This window comes from Monoraphidium neglectum (assembly GCF_000611645.1).
Source record: "Monoraphidium neglectum strain SAG 48.87 unplaced genomic scaffold scaffold00754, whole genome shotgun sequence".
In the NCBI taxonomy this organism is placed as follows: domain Eukaryota; kingdom Viridiplantae; phylum Chlorophyta; class Chlorophyceae; order Sphaeropleales; family Selenastraceae; genus Monoraphidium; species Monoraphidium neglectum.
Window position 1 is genome coordinate 1 of NW_014012874.1, and position 18,566 is coordinate 18,566.

Sequence of the window (18,566 nt, forward strand, 5' to 3'; positions counted from 1 at the left end):
GGCAGCGTGGCTTGCAACTGCTATGCCACCACACTGAATGATATCGACGGCCTGGCGTCGATTGCAGGGTGCAAGCCGCGCATCCAGGCTATGGCACCTGGCCGCAAGGACGCGCTAATCGAGGCAGCACAAACATCAGAGCAGTGCAGAGATGCAGCATGGAGCCAACCACAGTCACACTGAGCGCGTGAGGTCGCATTACAAACCTGGCTTGCAGAGCTGCGATACTGTCAGCAAGCTCTACGCTGTCGTCAAGCCTCCCGCGCGCTCAGACGGAAGGGTCTGATCTGATCTTGTAGCCTGCAGCTGTCGGGAGTCGGTGTTTACAATAAAGAAACGTGAAACTTATACAGGCGAAGTGACGCTCAGTCTCGTGATTCGTGGCGTCGCGTCTCGCCGTCAGAGTCTATCGCTCGGATACACGCGACTTGACCATTTTTTTTGGTGACGAATGCCACTGGGCGTAGACACGGCAGCTGGATGCATTTGTGTCGGTGGCGTCGCTCTGCCTTGCCCAGTGCCGCCGTGACGGCCGTGACGACCACCCTGCTGCCCGTCGGGTAGGCAGGGTTACCCTCTGCTTCCTGCCGCCCCCTGCTTCCCGCTGCCCTCTGATTCCTGCCGCTGTGTCCATCTTCAACCCCCGCGCAGCACGCCACTACGTCACTATTGGCAACTGCCAGCGGCATCTGCCCACCCGCCTGCTTGCGCTGTTCTCACTCCCTTGCGGCGAAAGCATGCACCGGCCCCGGGGCGAATTACATCGTTGTCACTCGCCCCCATCGCCAACATCCCCGCCGGCAGGGCGGCTGCCCAGGAGCCCCAGGCGACAGCTCAAACTCAGAAGGTGCACGGGCTTCGACCAGCGCAAGCCACGGCTACCGCGTCAACAGCTCGCTTCCGTCCAGCAGCCCCTCGTTCAGATAGTCCCGACTCAGGTCATCCAAGTGGTCGTCAAAATCCGCCAGGGCCCTGTGCCGCCCCGCCGCAAAGAGGTTGAGGTACCGCTTTTGAACCGCGCCCCACCCGCCGCCGCCGGCCGCGAGCCCGCCGCCGCCCGCCTGCTGCTGCACTCGCCGCCACGCGGCGCCCTTGGCAGAGGGCTCCCGCAGCAGCAGCTCCAGCGGCTGCCCGCCACCCGCAGCCACTGCGCCGCCGCCGCCCCCGCCGCCGCCGCCGCCGCTGTTGCTGCCGCCTCCTGCGCCGCCTGCCGCAGCCGCGGCCGCAGCCGCCGCGCCTGTGAAGGATGCTAGCTGAATGTTATCGAGGAGCAGCACGCATGCCGCTGGCTGCCGGTCTGCTATGCGGTCCGCGATCTTGCGGCCCAAGGGGCTCAGTTCGGCGGGGGCGAATTTGTAATCCCCATGATAGTAGCCGACCAGCGACAGGCCCTGGGCTTGCGCCGCCACCTCCGCCTGCGAACGACAGAGCAGCAGGTTCTGTGGGTCCACCAGAGGGCTTGTTTGCAGGCGGGGCGGCTGCCGGGCGCGGCTGCAAGCAGGTGCAGGATTGAGTAAGGGCGCACTTCGCTGCCATCGGGGTGATCATGCCACGAGCGGGCTGCGGCCCCTGCCCAGCTTTCGTCTCACCTGCGTCAGTGCAGCCTCAACGCATGGCGCCATGACGTGCGAGCGGTGGAACAGCGGCACCGCCGAGGAAATGATGAAGCCGCCGCCGCCGCGGGGCTTGCCGAGGAGGGCGCCGTTGACGGTGCAGGAGGGGTGCTTCGACGCGTGCAGCAGGATTAGTAGAGCCGCCTCCTCCGACAGCTCATAGTCTTGGGCGCCCATGGTGATGCCGCGGGCCTGCGCCTGGCGGGAACGATCAGGGGCCGCGTGCGGGCGCGCCTTGAAGGCGCGTCTGCAAGGTCTGAAGATGCGCCAACGCAGGCTGCACGGCGGCGACGGCGGGCGCAAGGGCTGGCGAACAGTGCGCCCTTGCCCAAGTGCAGCACCGCTGCGGGAGCTCACCTGATCGCTGGAAAAAGGAGCTCCACCGCGTAGCCTTGCCACCACCCTCACGCTTGTCTATGCTTGCCTGTCTCCGCGATGCAGGGACACAGCTGCTCGCCCAAAACGGCTGCAAAGGATCACCCGATCGTCAAACAGCCAACGGCTTCCGCAACAAACTTTAGGAAGTCACAGAAGTCTCAGGAGTGTATCTGTCAATTGAGACGACGCCGAACCTCTAAAGCACAACAAAATGATCTGCTGCGATCTGCAGTGCAGTGCTCTCCTGCGGACGCCCTTGCAACTGAGTGGGTGTATACATAATCAGACGAGACGAGCACTGCAACGCGCTGTGAACGGTATGCCACAGCGCTGGGGCTCCAGGCCCAATGCACAGAGCTGTGCCTTCCTAGCCTTTGGTCAACCCTCCAAAACACCCAAATTGAAGGCAAGCCACGCGCAGCGATGATGCTGGTGAAGGTTGGTGCTGCTGGTGGAGACGATGCAGGGTGCACACCATAATTGTAGGCGCCCGGCTGCTCGTGTCTGCTCGCCCGCCCACTGGACGGTGCACTGGTGGGCACTCTGCCGTTTGCCAAGCAAATGGGCTCACAACAGCACTACCTCGTCACCCCTGGCCATCCCAAGTCAAACAAACACAACTGCAGGTGCTACTAAGTCACCCAACGAGATGCACCGCTTGCGCATCAGCACCAGTCGGCAAGGTCAACGTGTGCGGCATGCTGCCCTCAGCGCACTCAGGCAGCGCACAAGCGCAGCCTGCCAGCTGGCAGCTGCTTGGTTTTCAGGGCCTGTCCTTCGATTCTGATGAGCAGTTTGCGCCGCCACGACCCAACATCCTCGGGACGTAAACCCACTGCGCAAGGCCTGCGCCCTCTGCCACCAGAATGGCCTGAGCACCACTTGTTTGGGCAGGCCCTACTTGAGCCCCAGCAGTTGCACGAAGGACTGCGTTCTCTCATTTATCGCGCGACTTGCTGCTGTGATCGTCGCACTCATAAACTGCACTGGCAGACACCCTGGTTTCCTGAGGTGGTGTAGCCTTGTATTGCTACAGTCGAAATCACTTGCGACCCACACATGCGCCCAGGCATCGCCACTCAGACACGTGACTGTCATCGTATGGCTCCCGCTTACAGCGTGTGAACACAGCTTTGACCAAGTCAAAATACTACGATGAGGCCACATCAACAGCCAAAACAACAAACGAAGCTGGCCGCCTGCAAGTAGGTTGCCGAGGACGTTCACAAGAGATGTGGGTGACAGTGGGGGTCACGCACCTGCTCGTTTGGAACCAATGTGAAGCGCAGTGCCAGCTTGGCCGTCTGCAGCCAAACCTCATAAAGATATGCAAATGACATGCACGCGAGCCTGCATGATATGTAATGCGCGCAACAACACCAGCCACTCGTCATTGCGGCCGCCGTACACCCACTCGCGGCTGGCAGGCAAAATGCCGGGCCAAGTGATGGCCTACACACTCATGTGCGCGCCTGCGTGCTGCTCATGCCTGGGCGGCACGGCAGCTGCAAGCGGCAGCGCCTTTGGCGAGCCGAGGTCGAAAACAGTAGCGTGCTTGCTGTTGACCAACATCAAAGTGTTAGCGCGCCTTGCCAGGGGCGGGGCCCAAGCTGCCGGCAAGCTCAGCAGCTCAGGCGTTTGAAACGGCCACAAGCGATGACCTCCCGGGCAAAAGGTTGCTCGCGCGGCGATAGGCAGCCCGGATGGTGAACCGGGCCACACCAGTATGGCGGCTGAGCCTTGAGCGCCTTAATTCAGAATAATTCAAGTCCCCTGCCGGGCATCAGCCCCATCCTGCTGCAGTCAAAAGTGCCCCTTCTGTTCAGGCGAGCCTGCATTTCGCCAACGAGGGCTGATGCATCGTAAGGGGGCGCCTGTGCACACCATCCCAACCGCAGGCCGCCCCAGGCCCACAAGTGGGATGTTAAACGTGCAAGCGGCGGCTGTGGTTCAGTGACACACCCCCGCTCGACGAATAATATGATAACATGTGCGCCAGGCGTTTCAGGACGCAAGTGTTTGTGCCGCGCAGAGCCCGCCACGCCAGGTGGTGGCTGGCTGTCAAGCGCACGGCGTTGTTGAAATTCCAAGTCGAAATAAGCGGCGGGTTGGCGCCGTCGCCGGCGCGCCGCGTGCAAGCGATTGGGTACGTTTCAATGTGTCGGCAGTTTTGGTGCGCTCCTTGCAAGAAATGCGACGCGAAGCTCGGCTGGCGCAGGCTCGTTGCGTCTTTAAAGCAACGGCAATGCCCTGCGCCTGGCAGAATCGAAAGCCAAGAAGTGCCGGGTGACCCACGGCGGCGGCGCTGCCGCACCATTGGCGCCGGCCTGCGGCACAGACCCTGGTTTTAGGCGCTCCAGCGCACCTCCCAGCGTCGGCACCTCCCCGCCCTTGTTTGAGCCGCCGATGCGGTGACGTCATGCCGACGCCCGCGCCGAGCCGTCATCGAGCAGGTTCCTCACTCGGCGATGACGAGGGGCACGTCGTGGGCCTTGGCCAGCGCCAGCAGCGCTTGGCAGTAGCGGGCGTGGAGGGACTCTGGCTTCTCGCCCTCTCGGACCTCCAGAGGCTCCCCGAACACCAGTTTGAGAGGGTACGGGCGGTAGCTGCGCGGCAATTGCGTGGCGGGGAGTGCAGGGTGGGGAGGGGGTGCGCAAGGTCAGGATTGTGCCGCGCGGGCTTCGAGGGAACGCTTGGTGGCTAACATGACTGGAGCGATACGCAGAGCAACGCTGTGGCGCTGGGCGGAGCTTGTCACACGCACCACTTGCATTCAACCAGCACGCCCATGCTCAAGGGGGGTACAGGCTTTGGGCTGTGGCGTGCTCTAATTCATAGCACCTCAAGAACCTCCCTTGGGGGTCCAAGCACCACTCACGCGAGCACTGCCTTGAAAATGAGCCCCAGCCTCGAGTCGCAGGGCTCCCCGCACACAAACGGCTCCCCGATGCCGATGACGGGCACCAGCGACGCCCCCGTGGCTGCGGCGAGGCGCGCGAAGCCGCGGCGCTTATTGAGGACGACCTTGTAGGACTCTGCGTGGTAGCTCTCCGCGTAGCCGCCGGGCAGCAGGCAGACGGACTTTGGGGTCTGTTTGGGGGCGGAGGGGGTGGTTGGAGGAGGCTGGTGGTTGCGCGCTGCAGGATAAACGCGTGTGTCGGCATCGATTACGGGCGGTGCGCTGGGTCGGGTCTCAAACAAGACGGCAAGTGTCAGCGTCGCAACAACAACAACTCAGTCGTGCGTTGCCAGCCTAATCGCCTGCCATACCCTCTGCAGGCACAACCCACAAAACCCTGAGATGAGAAATTGTGTGTTGATGCCTGTCGCAAGAGAAAAGCGCAGTGAGGGTGCTGCGATCTCACCTCATCCGTCAGGAGCTCGGTCAGCGTCTCCCAGCTGGCGTCGCAGCAGCCACACAGCGCCGCCAGCTGCTGCGCGACGGGCAGCGACCAGAGCACCTGTTGAAGCGGAAGGGACGTGTGACGAGCAACCAGCAGGTCAGGGGATATCGTGTGTAGACGTGGTCACTGGGGTTAAGAACAGGCAACAGCAGGGTTCGGGCCTCAAGCAGCGTTTCAGACGCAGAGGCGCTTGCGAGGTTCCAAGCATGCCATCGACTTGCCTTGGAGACGGCGAGCTTGCAGTCTGCCAGGGCCGCAACGGGGCTGCCGCGGCCCTTGCCCGCAAAGGTGTACCATGCGCCGCGGGCCTGAGAGGATGGGGCAGGGAGGTATTTGAGGGGGTCGGGCCCTCCCACATCTGCAGACGACGCACCCGGGTGACAGCAGAATTGCAGGAAGCGTGCGGCCACAGCGACAACTGCAAGCTCGGCGGGTTGCCAAGCACCGGTGCTTTGGTGGCTTTGGCGCCAAAGCACCGGGGGAGCCAACTGCCGATGCAGCTGCAGGGCCCTTGCACTGCTGGCGTGTGTGTGCCACGCAGAACACCATCAACACGTGCGCAACGCGCGCGCCCACCTGGATGCCCCAAGGCTGGTAGCAGAATATGTAGCGCTTCGAAGGGTCGGCGGCCAGCGCGCCCGGCGCGCCCGGCGGCGCGTACGTCACCTCAAAGTCCCGCCTGACCGCGTCCCACGCCGGCAGCCGCGTGACAAAGCGCGCTGCGGCGCAGCCGAGCAGCTGGTAGAAGGCGCGGGGGATGGAGGGCACGAGGTACTGCAGGGCGACCAGGGACCAGAAGGCGAGGGGGCTGCGCCAGATCGCGTGCTCCACATAGAAAACGTAGGGCACGAAGAAGCCGAGGGTGGTGATTGCGTGGAGCAGCAGCGTCGGCGCGCGACGCTGGCGGGGGTACGAGCGGCCGGTGGCCTCGTCCCACCTGGGGGTTTGCAAAGTGGGGGGCCAGGCACGCGTCGGGTCGGGTGGGGTAGGGATAGGTCAAGTGTCGCAGCATACGCCCGCTGCAGCGACTCTGGGGTTTTGCGATGGAGCTGGCATCACTCTGAAAGCCAGACCCTGGACCTCCAACCTGCAGGGCACGTGGAGCCGCTGATCCTCCAGCCCTCAAACCCTGCCCTTTTCCCAGTAGTGCGGCAGCGCCACCTCAGCACCTCACCAACGCCCTGCCCGGCACCTGTCCAACCCAACGCTCCAGCGGAGCCACCCCTGCGGCGTAACCGTTTGGGTGTGACCGCCCATGCACGACTGCCCACTCGTCACCGCCCAGCCGCATACGACCACCCACCACGTGAAGAACAGCGCGAAGTTCACGCGCGGGTCGGCGTGGTGCATCTCGTGGTCCATCGGCTTCATGGTGGAGGCCGTGAGCTTGTTGACTATCAGAAAGGGGTTTAAGGCCAGGAAGGCGGCGCCCACCGTGTCGTCAAGGTTGAGCTCGTAACCGCAGTGGCCTGTTGGGGCGGGATTGGGGCGGGATAAGGCGGAGGATGGATTTGAGGAGGATGGGTGGAGCGGGCAAGAGAGGTGACATGCATGTGTGGTTGTGCGTACATGTGTATGTGAATGTGGGGGTGGGTTGATGATGGTGCTGGTTGTGGCTTTTTAGAGCTTCTGCTTTGACGTCGCACTCGTCCCCTCTGCTTGGCCTTGCGCAGCTGCCCCAGATGAACACTGCAAAGGGTCTCGCGTCCGTTGTTTAACGCCATCTGCCTGGCCCTGTCTTCCATACGCGCTGTGGCAACTGCAAGGATGAGGCCTGACCGCGAGTGCCACACTCGCACCATCCAATGCACCCCAAGCGCGCCTACCCATGACAAAGATGATGGCCGCCGTGTGGAAGGGGATGAAGAGCGCCCAGAAGTTGTTCTGGCGGAAAGCCAGCCACGCGATCAGCGCCAGCGGCGGGGACGTGCCAAGGGCGTCCATCCAGGTGTCATAGGCGGTCGCCGCCACGTTGAGGATCGCCTGTTGGTTTGGAGTCGAGGGAAGCCGGGTGGTGGGGGTTGAGGAGAGATTTGTGTGCACTGTGTGCGGTGTGTGCGTGTGTGGGTGTGCCGGTGGGAGGGAACACAGGCCAGCAAGGAAGCGGGAACGGGCATTGCAATGCGGTGTGTGAGTCCGTGTGTAATGTGTGTGCGTGTGTTGTCTGCGTGCGCACAAACACGTGAGTGTGCGTGCACGTGTGCGTGTGCGTGTGGGATGACCAATACTGCGCCTATGCATCTGCGCCCTCAGGGAGGGGTGAACGCGCAAGAAGTGTCGGCCAGCGGCGACAAGCCGGGCTGGGAAATCCCCCACTTTCTTGCTCTTCAGCTCCACCACAACATTGAATGTGTCCGCTCTCAGCTGGCCACGCCTGTACACAAGCCCCCCTGTTCTTGCCACTGCGCGCCTTGCGTTGGTGGTGGTAGCCGTGGACGTTGTTGAACGCCCACTTGTTCACGTGGCCCCAAACATGAAGCCAGAAGAACACGGTGTCGTGCATCTGTCGAGGGAGGGGGTGGCGCGGAGTGGAAGGTGTGCCCAGGAGAAATGGCGGGGCCAGAGCGCTTTGATTGCCGGGCCCGGGGGCCCTGGCGCAGCATGGAATGAGCAGCAGCAAAGGGAAGACGGGCGAGCCCCGGGTGGGACAGAAGCCCCCGGTTTTCAACACCCGAGGTTCCCCCCTCATCAAGGGAACAACAACGCCCACAACAGGGTGGAGCTTGGCATTTGCGAAATGCAAGAAACTGCGTATTGCTGACTCAGCGATCTTTGACCCACCATCATGCAGGGGATCTGGTACCATAGGAAGCGGGTGAAGCTGAAGTCATAGCTCCACGAGTCCCAAGTGGGGTTGTACCAGGCTATGACAAACCCTGGCATTATGTAATAGAACATGAAGCCCTGCAGGTGGAGGCGTGGGCGACGGCGCCGCGATGCCGAGGGGTGGGGCGTGGTGGCGTGCTTGGTTGCAGGCCAGCGACGCGGCCAGCTGCAGCGCTGATGCTGCTTTGGAGCGGCCCAGCCAAGCCGTACTGGGCTGGATGCCTGCTGTTCGCACAGGCTCACTGTTCACACAGGCTCGCTGCGGCCGCCGTGGGCGCCTTTGATGTATAAATTGGCTTGGGGACGCGCTTGACGTACAGGCTGGGCCATCCGATATTTTTGCACGCGGAGTGCAGTCCTGATTTGACTGCTGCATACAATCGTGCGTGTGCGCGCGACAGGTCATGGGTGGGTGACGCTTGCCTCCATGTTGACAGCCAACATGGTCCAGATGGACTCTGTGGGCTCCTTAGTGTTCTTCTTGATTAGCTTGACTCGCTCCAGCAGCAGTAGCAGCCCCCAGACGAGCAGCAGCACTGCCATTTGGTGCGTCGCCCACAGCGTGGTGTACGCCAGGGCTCGCACCACGAGCGGCGCCGCCACGACTGCCGGCCCAAGCGACGGCAGCGTCATAGTAGCTGCTCAAGTCTCTGGTGGATCTAAGGCGACTGACAGCGCCCGCTGGGGCCCTCGCTATCGCAAGTCAGGCCGCTCTCCACCGACGTCGAGACACGCTGCACTCAAGTTACTCGCAATGATTTGCCGACAATCATGTATTCTGGCAGACTTATCAACCTATGAACACACACAGGTACGCCGATCGTGCGTGGAACCCTGACGCCGCGCCCCCGCACAGGCGTTTAGCACGTGTCTTGTTATTGAATAATTTCCTTGATCTTGATGAAAGATCAGAAGCACACGACCTGTACAACATGTCGTACGCCCTTGATAGCTGTCGTGGCCGGCCAGGCTTTGATCTTGTTGACGGCCACACGCGCACACTAGCGACTCTTGAGCCGGTCTCGTTTCCAATGTGGGTCCGAAAACTCTCGTTATATGCTATGCGGCTGCTTAGCAACCGCAAATTTGGCGAGCGCCGAGGCGCACTTGCGCAAGGGCGAGTACATGAGCCCAGCTGCATGCCAACATGACAGCAGGGAGGAGCGTGTGCAGCTGCTGACCACCCTCCACAGCTTGTCCCTCGCCGACGATGGTCTCGCCCTAGTACTACGGCCATGTGACCGCTGATGCTGGGAGCACCTGCTTTGGCAGCCCTGCGTGCGAGAACCTCAACCAAGTAGTGTTTGGCTACGCAATCATCCTTTGGTAATCCCACGGGGCGTTTACCGAGCGACATGCGACAGCAACAATGAAGAGGTCCTCATGCTCACAGACTGACGGTCCCTCTGCGCTAGGATGCAGCGGCCACAAATGCTCCCAGCTCGTCCACTGCAGCAACCTGCCTGGCTGCCACAAGCAGCCGTCGCCCCGGTCGGAAGCAACGCCCTGCAAACTGCACATTTATGTGTACGGCAGCGGCCGGGACCAGGCTGCATGGAAATTACACACGTCAAGCAATGAATTTCTCATAGGGCTCCGCCGCTGCACGTGGAAGCCATGGCTGGGATCACGCCATACGTGTGTGCAAAACATTCGGTGTCAGCGGCACACAAATGGAACACACCCACCTGCACCGGCACATGCACATACAGCTGTGCGCAATGAGAGGGCCAAAACAAAAAGTTTCCGCCAATAACCACTGGCATGGCCGCTGGCTGCAGGCATCGTGCTGGCGGCAGGCAGGCGCATGAATTTGCAGCAAATGAACAGCAGCAGGCAAGAGCGGAAATCGCCAACGGAAGCCAAGGGAGAGCCATCCTATGCAGTGACTTGATGCGTCTGGCGCGGCTCGTAAAATTGGATCCTGGGTCCATGATTGGCGAAGGGGTCTTGGCGCCCCTTGCTCCCTCTTCCCCGCCACGGAAAATAGATGGTTTGCCAGTAATATGAATTATATTCTGCACGTCGAGTCATAACGAGTGACCTGGTGGTGGTGTCGCTTGCCAGATGCCTTGCCAGGTGCAGTGTGTGTGTACGCGTGTGCAGGAGCTGCTTTGGCAGTTGTGCGCAGCAAGAGCTCCACTGGAGCTTGCTCGCCTGTCGGCACACGTGGTAGTGGAGAAGCTGCAACCTAAACGCAGCGCTTGTGTTAGCGCTTGTCTCAGGTTCTACGTCAGCGTACCGCTCAAGCTTCGCGCGGTGGTGTGAGGACCCCTGCACCACCCATCCCTGTCGCATCCGGTCGTTGTGTAGCGTTCTGCAGGCCGCACGCTACACGCTGTTGCTGCGCGCGTTGGGGCGCCACAGTGTGTGACCCTGGCCCCTCCGTTTGCCGTCAGCCACATGCATCAGGAAGATAAATAAGCAAATGCTTTGATCCGCATCATCTATGGCTTCACATTGGGTGCATTGTCCCACAGAACTCTTGGGATTGCAGCTCTGAACTTGGGAATGCGCGCCCTGCATGTTTTGTAGGGTGCAGGGGCAGGGGTTGCGATCAGAGCTATTGCAGGGCGTGCAGGGGCGCAAACAAAAGCAGAGGCAGCGAATACCCTTGCAGGGCGCCACTGGGTGAAAAGGGCGTGCACGGTGCAAGCCGTTTGCAGGAAGCAAGGTGTGCATTTGATAGGGTGAGAAATCATCTTGAATCCACCACTCACCAGACAAAGTCCATGTGACTGGTGGCGCAGGCGAGTGGCATACGGTTGTTCAGGGGGGGAGGGGCGGGGGTCAAATGGGAGGCCTCAGATACAAAATCTTGTCCACGCGTACATCAGCAAGGAAGTGAGCATGCACACACAGCGACCGCCTGCCAACCGGCCTCGCTGTGGCGTTGCTAGAGCGCTTCCACTGTTGTTGATAGCGGCATGCACAACCCAGCACGCCCATGTCAGGGCCTGGAGTCGTCGCCACAGACATAGGGTTGATGAGAAAACATGACAATGCACGAATTAGGCCCAGCCGTGGACGGACCCTGACCCCTGCCCCCTGCCCCCTAAACCTCAGGATGCACTCACGCTGTGTCGTTCCACATTTCACGATACACGACTTTTGACCTCCACTCCCGCACCAGCCGGTCGACATCCGGCACTGTTGCCATGACGTCATTGTCACCTGCGCGGCCGACCGGCAGTTTAGGGTGTGCCGGTCTGGGGCTGTGCCTTGCGACAACGGATGTTTGCGCCTCGGCGCCTGCAGCCAAGCACTCGTGGCCCGGGGCCCCGCCCACCGGGATACCCCTGGCACACGACCCCGCCCGCGCTACGCTAGCTGGGCAGTGTGGCGTGGCGCCGCTCACCCTGGAAGATGGCGGCGGGCGCCGTTATCTGCCTCAGGTCGTATTCGGGCGGCGTCGTTGTCCCATACTTGGCCTGCCGGGGCGTCCAATGAATGGCATTGCAATATGGCGTGCTGAATACATCTTGAATACTGGCAGGCAGCCAGCCAGTAGCCAGAACACAGGGGAATCCATGCGGCCCTCGCCAAAGGCCAGGCGCAAGTGCAGCGGAGGCAAAGCAGAGGAGGGCACCCAGGCCGAAACAGGGGCGCGGCGGTGGGCCGGAGGGGAGGAGGGCTGGGGGCGGGGGCGTGGCCGCGCACCTGGTTGCAGGACTCCTGGAATGCCTTGCGCTCAAAACCGGGGGACTTGGCGCACTCTGTGCCGTAGTCCCACATGCGGAGGCCGCTGACGTTCGCGTAGTACTGCTGAGACCAGTGCAGCAGGTTGCGGGTCGCGACGCCGGACGCCCAGGTGACGGAGACACGCACAAGATCGTCGGGCGAGACGGCCGTGGAGGAGCCATAGAACTGCGGTGGTGGGGGGGGCGGGGTCCCATGTGAGCGGGGTCCCCGCGTGCAGAGTGCAAACGAGCGCGTTTTTGCTGCTCGGCCGCTTGGCATCAAACTTTGCCGCCTCACTTCGCGGCTGGGGCCTACATGCGGGCTGTCCAAAGTTGTTTGACCGGCGTTTGACCGGCCGGCCCCGCTCACCGCAAAGTTGATGAGGGCCGAGCAGAAGGCCGAGCGGACGCCCTCGTACTTGCAGCCGTTAGCCACCTGGTTAGACACGCGGTTCATCGCAAACTCGCCGACTCCCATATCCGCAAAGAGCTGCGTGCTGCGCGTCTTGACCTGCTGCCTGAGGAACGGCGCGGCGATGTACTGCACGTGCGTGACCGCCCCCAGCATCATCAGCAGCCAGATCTTCTTGTTGTACTCGGGCTTGGCCGCGAGCAGCATGACGGACAGCGTGCAGCCCTGCGAGTGGCCGATGAAGCCGAGCGATTTCTGGCCTGAGGTCTTGAGGACAAAGTCGATCTGGGATGGGAGGTCCAGGAGGGCCAGCTCGTCCATGCTGCGGTGCACAAGCAGCCGGGCAGAGATGGGCGCAGTGTACTATCAGGGGTGACAGTGGGGTGGGCTGGGCGGGGAGCCCATGCAAGGGCCAGGGGCGTGCCGGCGTGTTGATGACGCAAACCCCACGCCTCAGATCGCCCTGCGCCCGCCAAGCCGCGGCCGCCAGCGCGGCCGCCCCTGCAAGACGGGCTTTATTCCTAGGCGCTCGGCAGGGCCGCAGCTGCGCCGCAGCTGGTCTGAGCTGCTGCTGCTTTGTGTCTCGCTCGCGCTCGTGCTCTGCACAGCAGCAGGCGCGTTGACTCTGCACACCTGAACTCCCAGAAACCGTGTTCCAGCTGCGTGTAGTGGCGATTGCCACGGCTGTAGGTGTTGCCCCTCGTGTTGGCCATCCACACATCAAAGCCTGCGCCAGGCAAGCGTGGCAAGCCGAAATTGGACCGGCAACAACATATCTCGGGGAGCATAGGCGCCTCAAACCGCGGGTGGAGGCAGGGTCGCCCAGCGGCCATGGCGGTTTGCGGGAGGGCCTGTTCACCAGCCCCACCATGCGCCAACCCTTCAGAAGCCGTCGCTGCATCAGCAGCGGCTGCATCAGGAGCGGCTGCATCAGCAGCGGCTGCATCAGCAGCGGCGGCGGCAGCAGCAGCGGCGGCGGCAGCAGCAGCAGAAGCAGCAGCAGCAGCAGCAGCAGCAGCAGCAGCAGCAGCAGCAGCAGCAGCAGCAGCAGCAGCAGCAGCAGCAGCAGGTCACTGTCGCTCACCCGCATCAGCCAGGTAGAACGCCATGCTCGACTCTGGGTCAAGCACCACGAAGCAGCTGCTCGCCAGGGTGATGCCGTGGTGCAGCAGCACCGCCGGCCGTGGCCCGGGGCGCGACGCGTTCCGGACGCCGTAGGGGATGCGGTATATCCGCAGCACCGCGCCGTCGGCCGTCTCGACGGGGTACGACTCCAAGGGGTAGCCCCAGGGCAGTACGAGGTCTGGGGGTGCGCAGGGTTGGAGGAGGAAGGGCACGGTGGCGGCCGCGCGGTGGGGCACGCAGCGAGGCGGGCGTGCTGCTGCGCGATTTTGCATGCAGCCGCGGCACAGCAGGCGTGCGTGGAAAGTGAGGATGCGCCATGTGAAGATGAAGATGCCGGCCTTTGCCACCGTGTGCACAAGCGCCTACCCTCCATCGACGCCGAAATTTGGTTGGGGTAGCCAAGAGCTGGCACGTCAGGATTCTTCAGCCCCGGCAAGGGGTCCGGGTGGCCACCCGCCTTCTGGCCTTTCGCCCAGCCGGTTTGGAGGCGGCGGTCGTAGGCATCATATGGGAATGGGTACTGTTGCAACCGGCGCGCACTCCCCTGCGCACTCGGCACTGCCGCGCGGGCCGCCGCCAGGAGCGGCGTGGCCAGGGCCACGAGCGCCAAAAAGGCACGTATCATTCCGGAAGACCTCCCCACTTGTCCCGTCCGCCGATTCGATTGGAGCGCTGCGTTCAAACGGGGTGTGTGCTTGGGCTGGTGCCCCCGATTCACGGCCTTTCTTGTACAGTTGCGAGCGTATAACGGCGAAGAAACCCTATATTAGGCGTTTTTTGGGTGCACTACCCGTGCAGCGGGCTACAGAGATAGTGACTGCCGGGTTTGCAGTCTGCGAAGTGTGGGCCTCACAGAGGGCACGAGTGCATGTGAGCGGGGAAATTTTGGAGGACAGAAAGCGCACGTCATGTCTCACATTGGTACGGACACCTGTGCTCGGTTTTCGCTTGCTCCTGAAGAGCTGGTTACACCTGCAGGTTACCCCGCCTCCATTCATCCATGTTGGCTACGCCTCAAGACATATGCCTGGGGACGGCGACCAATACATTTGCTCACAACCAAGGACAGCCACCGGAGCTCATGGTCGGGCCTGACGGCGCCGGAGCTGCATTGCGCCTGCGTCTCCTTCCCGACCACTTCCTGCTCGCTTGTCCCAGGTGACCAGGGGCCATGAAATTAGCACCCCCTGAAGGGTATCCCCGAAACATTCGACCTGAATTTGTGCTCCTGGTTGGAGCCAAAATAATGGATAATTTGCAATCGTGAAGCAGACCCCGTTGCCATCGGTCGACCTTGGTGCCGTAAGCGGTTACTCATCGCGGCCACGTCACTGGTTGCCGAAGTGATCAGCCCGAACCCGACTACGACAGCAAAAAAGTTGGTCGCCTGCCGCGACTGTCAAAGCATGCTTGATGGATTCAAACTGCATAGCGAGCCCTGCAGCACTCAATCCAGCGGGTGGCGCCTGGCCTGCCCGAATGCAACAGTGCACAGGAGCGACGCCTCGCATGCAGCAGGGGTGTAGCGGACTGCCAGACCGAAAGGAAGAGGGGCAACGGCTGTACGCCGTGAAGCCCGAGCTTGCCAATGCGTAGCACCAGCATCAAGCCACGCATGCCCAGCGTGATGAGTAGGAAGCGGAGGGTGCCAAAAGTGAGCACCGCTACCAGGCTTTCTCATGCCCAAAAGCGGCAGTCGATTGGGAACTTCAGAAATTGCGCAGCAGCACCGGCTCAACCGGCCGCCCAAAGTTGCAACCATGCCTCGCGCATTGAGGAAGAGCGGAGGCCCACACAGTCTTGATAGCTTGGTCGCTTGTCTAGGGTCTGCAACTCATGGCCGCCAAGGCTTTGACATCCACGTTATAGGAACATATGAAAGGGGTGCGGTGCTTTGGTTCACGGCCAGCGCCGTAGGCCGGGCGGCCCCACACCAAACCCCAGCCAGCACTTGAGCCCCACAGCAGGCGGTGGGTGGCCCTCTCCGGGCCTCGCAGATTGGAGCGCTGCCACAATATCGCAAGGCTCGCGCCCTCCGCTGCCCGACCGCATGTGCGAAGGCTCTTCCGCCGCTTGGACGTCCTCTCTGTCTCCCGGGCCTGCAACTCAACGCTGCATTGCCGGCACGTGCCTCCAGCAGCACCGCCGCCACCAGTGGTGGTACCCTACGCAAGTCACATTAACGGGCATCTTGTGAACATGCGTTGGTGCCGGCGTCAGCCCGGCGTGCCGCCCGCGCTGATGTCACTGCATCAGCCCGAGGCTCCTCAGGCGGCCGCTGATGCTGCCAGACAGCGACCGCCCGACAGCCGCCATGGCGCTCGCCGATTTTGAGCGCCGCAGCTCCTTTGCTTTTGCGGCGTGCTCGTCGGGGTACAGAAGGCGCTCGTGCCACACCTGCATAGCAAGCAGGGGGCACGGGACGCAATGCGGTATGCTGACGTTCGCCCGTGATGCGTCTGATCATGCACTTTCACTCCTTCAGGTGCATGCATCTGCGTGTGAGTGATCCTGCCGTTGGTAGGGTGTGCGTGGCGCAAAGCATTGGCACATGATAACTCCCCAACTCCACCCCCAGATCAATCATGGGAACGCATGCCATTGAAACCAAGCCCGCAAAAACCCGGCCCCCAATCCTCGCCCCACCATCGCCGCGTAAAGGTAGTCCCCGCTGTCCACGTCCTTGCACATCAGCTGCAGCGGGTTGGAGTGCAGCATCCTCGTCAGGTCGAACGACACAAACCCCAGCTTGGCGCTGTAGCTGGAGAAGCCCAGCAGCTGCGGCCCAGGGGGGCGCGGTGACGCGGGGCGGGCAGGAGGGTTTGTCAGAGAGGGGCCGGGTCGCTTTGAGTGCTTAGCTAGAGAGACTGAACACGCACCGGCAGAGGCATGCTCAGCAAGCTGTCCTGAGGATGGCCTGTGACATGAGGAACGGGCAGAGGAGCGCGAGCAGGCTCGCCAAATCCTAGGTGGAGTCCCCGGTGCCCGCTTTATGAGGCTGCTCCACAACATCTGTGTGCGGCATGATGCATGATGACATCAGCATGACAACGCGGATGCGGAGATGACTCACGTCCTGCCAGAGGTGGAAGGTGTACACAAGATCTGTCTCGAAAAAGAGGCCGGCCGCGTTGTCCTCGTCGTCGCACCACTTACGCCGCTTGTCAGCAGACAGGGGGTGGCCCTTGCTGTCAGACAGCTGCGCGGCCAGCAGCCTGATTACAGAAAGGGTCGGGAGGGGTTTGAGGCCAATAATTTGCAAGGGCGCTTGGGGCTTGTGGGTGGGCAAACAAAGGCTGGGCGCGATAGATGGAGCAAGCCCTGAGGCAGCTGCGATAATGGGTCGGCACGCGCTGCCTGGGAGCTCTGAATCGAGGGAAGTGCACGGCGGTGGGCACACCGCTGCAGTGCGTGGAGGACACAAGCCGCCCGCAAGCGCCCCCACCTGCAGTCCTCCTTTGCCGTCCACATGTCGGGCTCCTCCCCCTCCCTGGCCACGTTGATCAGCTGGCACGCCGCGATGAGGGGGTTGAAGAAAGACGGGCGGTCGCCGTGGGCGTTGACAATGGTCGTCTTGGACATGACCTGATCACAACATCGGCGCATTGGTTGGTATTAGTCAGGTCGACACAACAGGCATCTCGGATGGACAGACGCCGGCTGGCTGTACGCTTGGCTGCCGCTGGGCGTCATGAGTGGCGCCGGTGCCTGACTTGGTGCTGATCAAGACCTTATTTTGCTTCCCTATCAGCCCAGAACCCTGCAGGCCCCCGTTCCCCAAGCACGCTGCTGTGACCGGCCGCTCGCTCGCATGCAGCCTGGCTCCCAGTCCCAGCCGCCGGTCGCCTCAACAAAGCTGCGACTGCAAACGCTGCATCATGCCCTTGAACAAACATCTCGCCACCCCCAAACCGCTCGTGTGTGTTTGGCATCAAACACACACAAACACACACACCCACACAACACACACACACACACACACAACACATACACACACACAAGCACGCACACGTGCACACGCTGCGTGCGCGCTTAACGTGCCTTGCCGCAGGTCCGCAGCATCTGCTCAAAGAACCACTCCACCCCAGAGCCCGCGGTGATCTCTGCATAATACTCCTGGCCTGTGCAGATGGCGGCCGCCCTGGTTTTTGTGCGGATGCAAGTGCGCGTGTATATATACGTGTTTAGTTGTGATTGTGTGTGGGTGCGTTAACGGGAGAAAAGGGCCCGTGCGTGCGCTAGTCTGCGAGTGGCCACCCCGCGCGACGCCGCAGATGTGGCGCGGCGTAATCAACACCGCGCCCGAGGCAACCAGCGCAGTGTTCCTCGCACACCTGACGCGCCGCTTGAACCTGCCCTGCGCCGCAGCGTGAACCAAGCGCTTCTTGCCCGCGAAGACCGAGGGGTCTGTTGTTGGCAGGTCATCCATGTGGACTATCAACTTGCCCTGGGAGTGCGGGTACGAGTGTGGTTTCAAGGAGGACCGGTTGCTTGTCCTGACCGTAGCGGAGCTGAGGCTGTGGGGCCTTCGGCTCTGCGGTCACTCTGCGCCGCCGGTACATGCTTTCGGGGGCAGTAGGCGGCTCCTGTTCCGCCCTCGTCCCCGCTCTACGGTAGTCACACGCATTTTGCACCACTTGCCCAGACACAGGACATTGCCCGACGCCTTTTCCTGGTTTGACGCTCCTCCCAATTCCCTCGCCCCCGGCGCCAACACCCCTTCGCCGCTCGCCCGCTGCCGCCGCACCCGCCCGCTCCGCCCGCCTGCCGCGCGCACCCCAGCGCCGAGCGGGCAGGAGCCCCTCGCGCCCTGCCCCCGGCGCCCGGGGCACTACCCCACCTTGAACACGGCGCCGTCCACCTCTATCACGCCCCCGTTGATGTTCAGCTGCTGCTGGGGGTCCGCCGACCCGTTGAATCGGAAGCCGCCCACCACGGGGTTTGGTGTCACCGCAACCGGGTAGTGGGGTGACGCGGAGATCGCCTCCAGGGAGGGCATCGCCGGGCGGATGTGGGGCATCACGTTGGCGGCGCAGCTGCGGGGGATGATCGCCCAGGGGTTCTTGTGGACGCCAGGGGCGCTGGGGGGCGGCGTCACCGCGGGCATGCCGGGGCCGCCGGCCTGAGG

The 18,566-nt window shown here is 62.5% G+C and overlaps 6 protein-coding genes across 6 annotated transcripts; all 6 read right to left on the reverse strand.

Annotated features, from left to right (window-relative positions):
* Positions 1-878: 878 nt before the first annotated feature.
* Positions 879-1,790, reverse strand: MNEG_5152 (hypothetical protein; the record flags this gene model as incomplete). The annotated part of the gene is made up of 2 exons (XM_014046366.1): positions 879-1,415; positions 1,590-1,790. 2 exons carry the CDS (start codon positions 1,788-1,790, stop codon positions 879-881), a joined length of 738 nt encoding a protein of 245 aa, XP_013901820.1.
* Positions 1,791-4,449: 2,659 nt separating this feature from the next.
* On the reverse strand, positions 4,450-8,278 carry MNEG_5153 (hypothetical protein; the record flags this gene model as incomplete). Its single annotated transcript, XM_014046367.1, has 9 exons — positions 4,450-4,597; positions 4,870-5,081; positions 5,357-5,452; positions 5,626-5,703; positions 5,972-6,332; positions 6,699-6,864; positions 7,222-7,378; positions 7,776-7,898; positions 8,177-8,278. The coding sequence occupies 9 exons, from the start codon at positions 8,276-8,278 to the stop codon at positions 4,450-4,452; spliced, it is 1,443 nt and encodes a 480-aa protein (XP_013901821.1).
* A 345-nt stretch (positions 8,279-8,623) lies between these two features.
* Positions 8,624-8,854, reverse strand: MNEG_5154 (hypothetical protein; the record flags this gene model as incomplete). Its single annotated transcript, XM_014046368.1, has 1 exon — positions 8,624-8,854. The coding sequence occupies one exon, from the start codon at positions 8,852-8,854 to the stop codon at positions 8,624-8,626; it is 231 nt and encodes a 76-aa protein (XP_013901822.1).
* A 2,440-nt stretch (positions 8,855-11,294) lies between these two features.
* MNEG_5155 (lipase, family member K) lies at positions 11,295-13,811 on the reverse strand (the record flags this gene model as incomplete). The annotated part of the gene is made up of 7 exons (XM_014046369.1): positions 11,295-11,395; positions 11,580-11,652; positions 11,882-12,088; positions 12,272-12,635; positions 12,947-13,040; positions 13,398-13,616; positions 13,805-13,811. The coding sequence occupies 7 exons, from the start codon at positions 13,809-13,811 to the stop codon at positions 11,295-11,297; spliced, it is 1,065 nt and encodes a 354-aa protein (XP_013901823.1).
* A 1,871-nt stretch (positions 13,812-15,682) lies between these two features.
* On the reverse strand, positions 15,683-17,020 carry MNEG_5156 (hypothetical protein; the record flags this gene model as incomplete). Its single annotated transcript, XM_014046370.1, has 4 exons — positions 15,683-15,835; positions 16,085-16,216; positions 16,512-16,653; positions 16,884-17,020. The coding sequence occupies 4 exons, from the start codon at positions 17,018-17,020 to the stop codon at positions 15,683-15,685; spliced, it is 564 nt and encodes a 187-aa protein (XP_013901824.1).
* Positions 17,021-17,470: 450 nt separating this feature from the next.
* Positions 17,471-18,545, reverse strand: MNEG_5157 (hypothetical protein; the record flags this gene model as incomplete). The annotated part of the gene is made up of 3 exons (XM_014046371.1): positions 17,471-17,579; positions 17,773-17,885; positions 18,279-18,545. 3 exons carry the CDS (start codon positions 18,543-18,545, stop codon positions 17,471-17,473), a joined length of 489 nt encoding a protein of 162 aa, XP_013901825.1.
* Between the last annotated feature and the right edge of the window lie 21 nt (positions 18,546-18,566).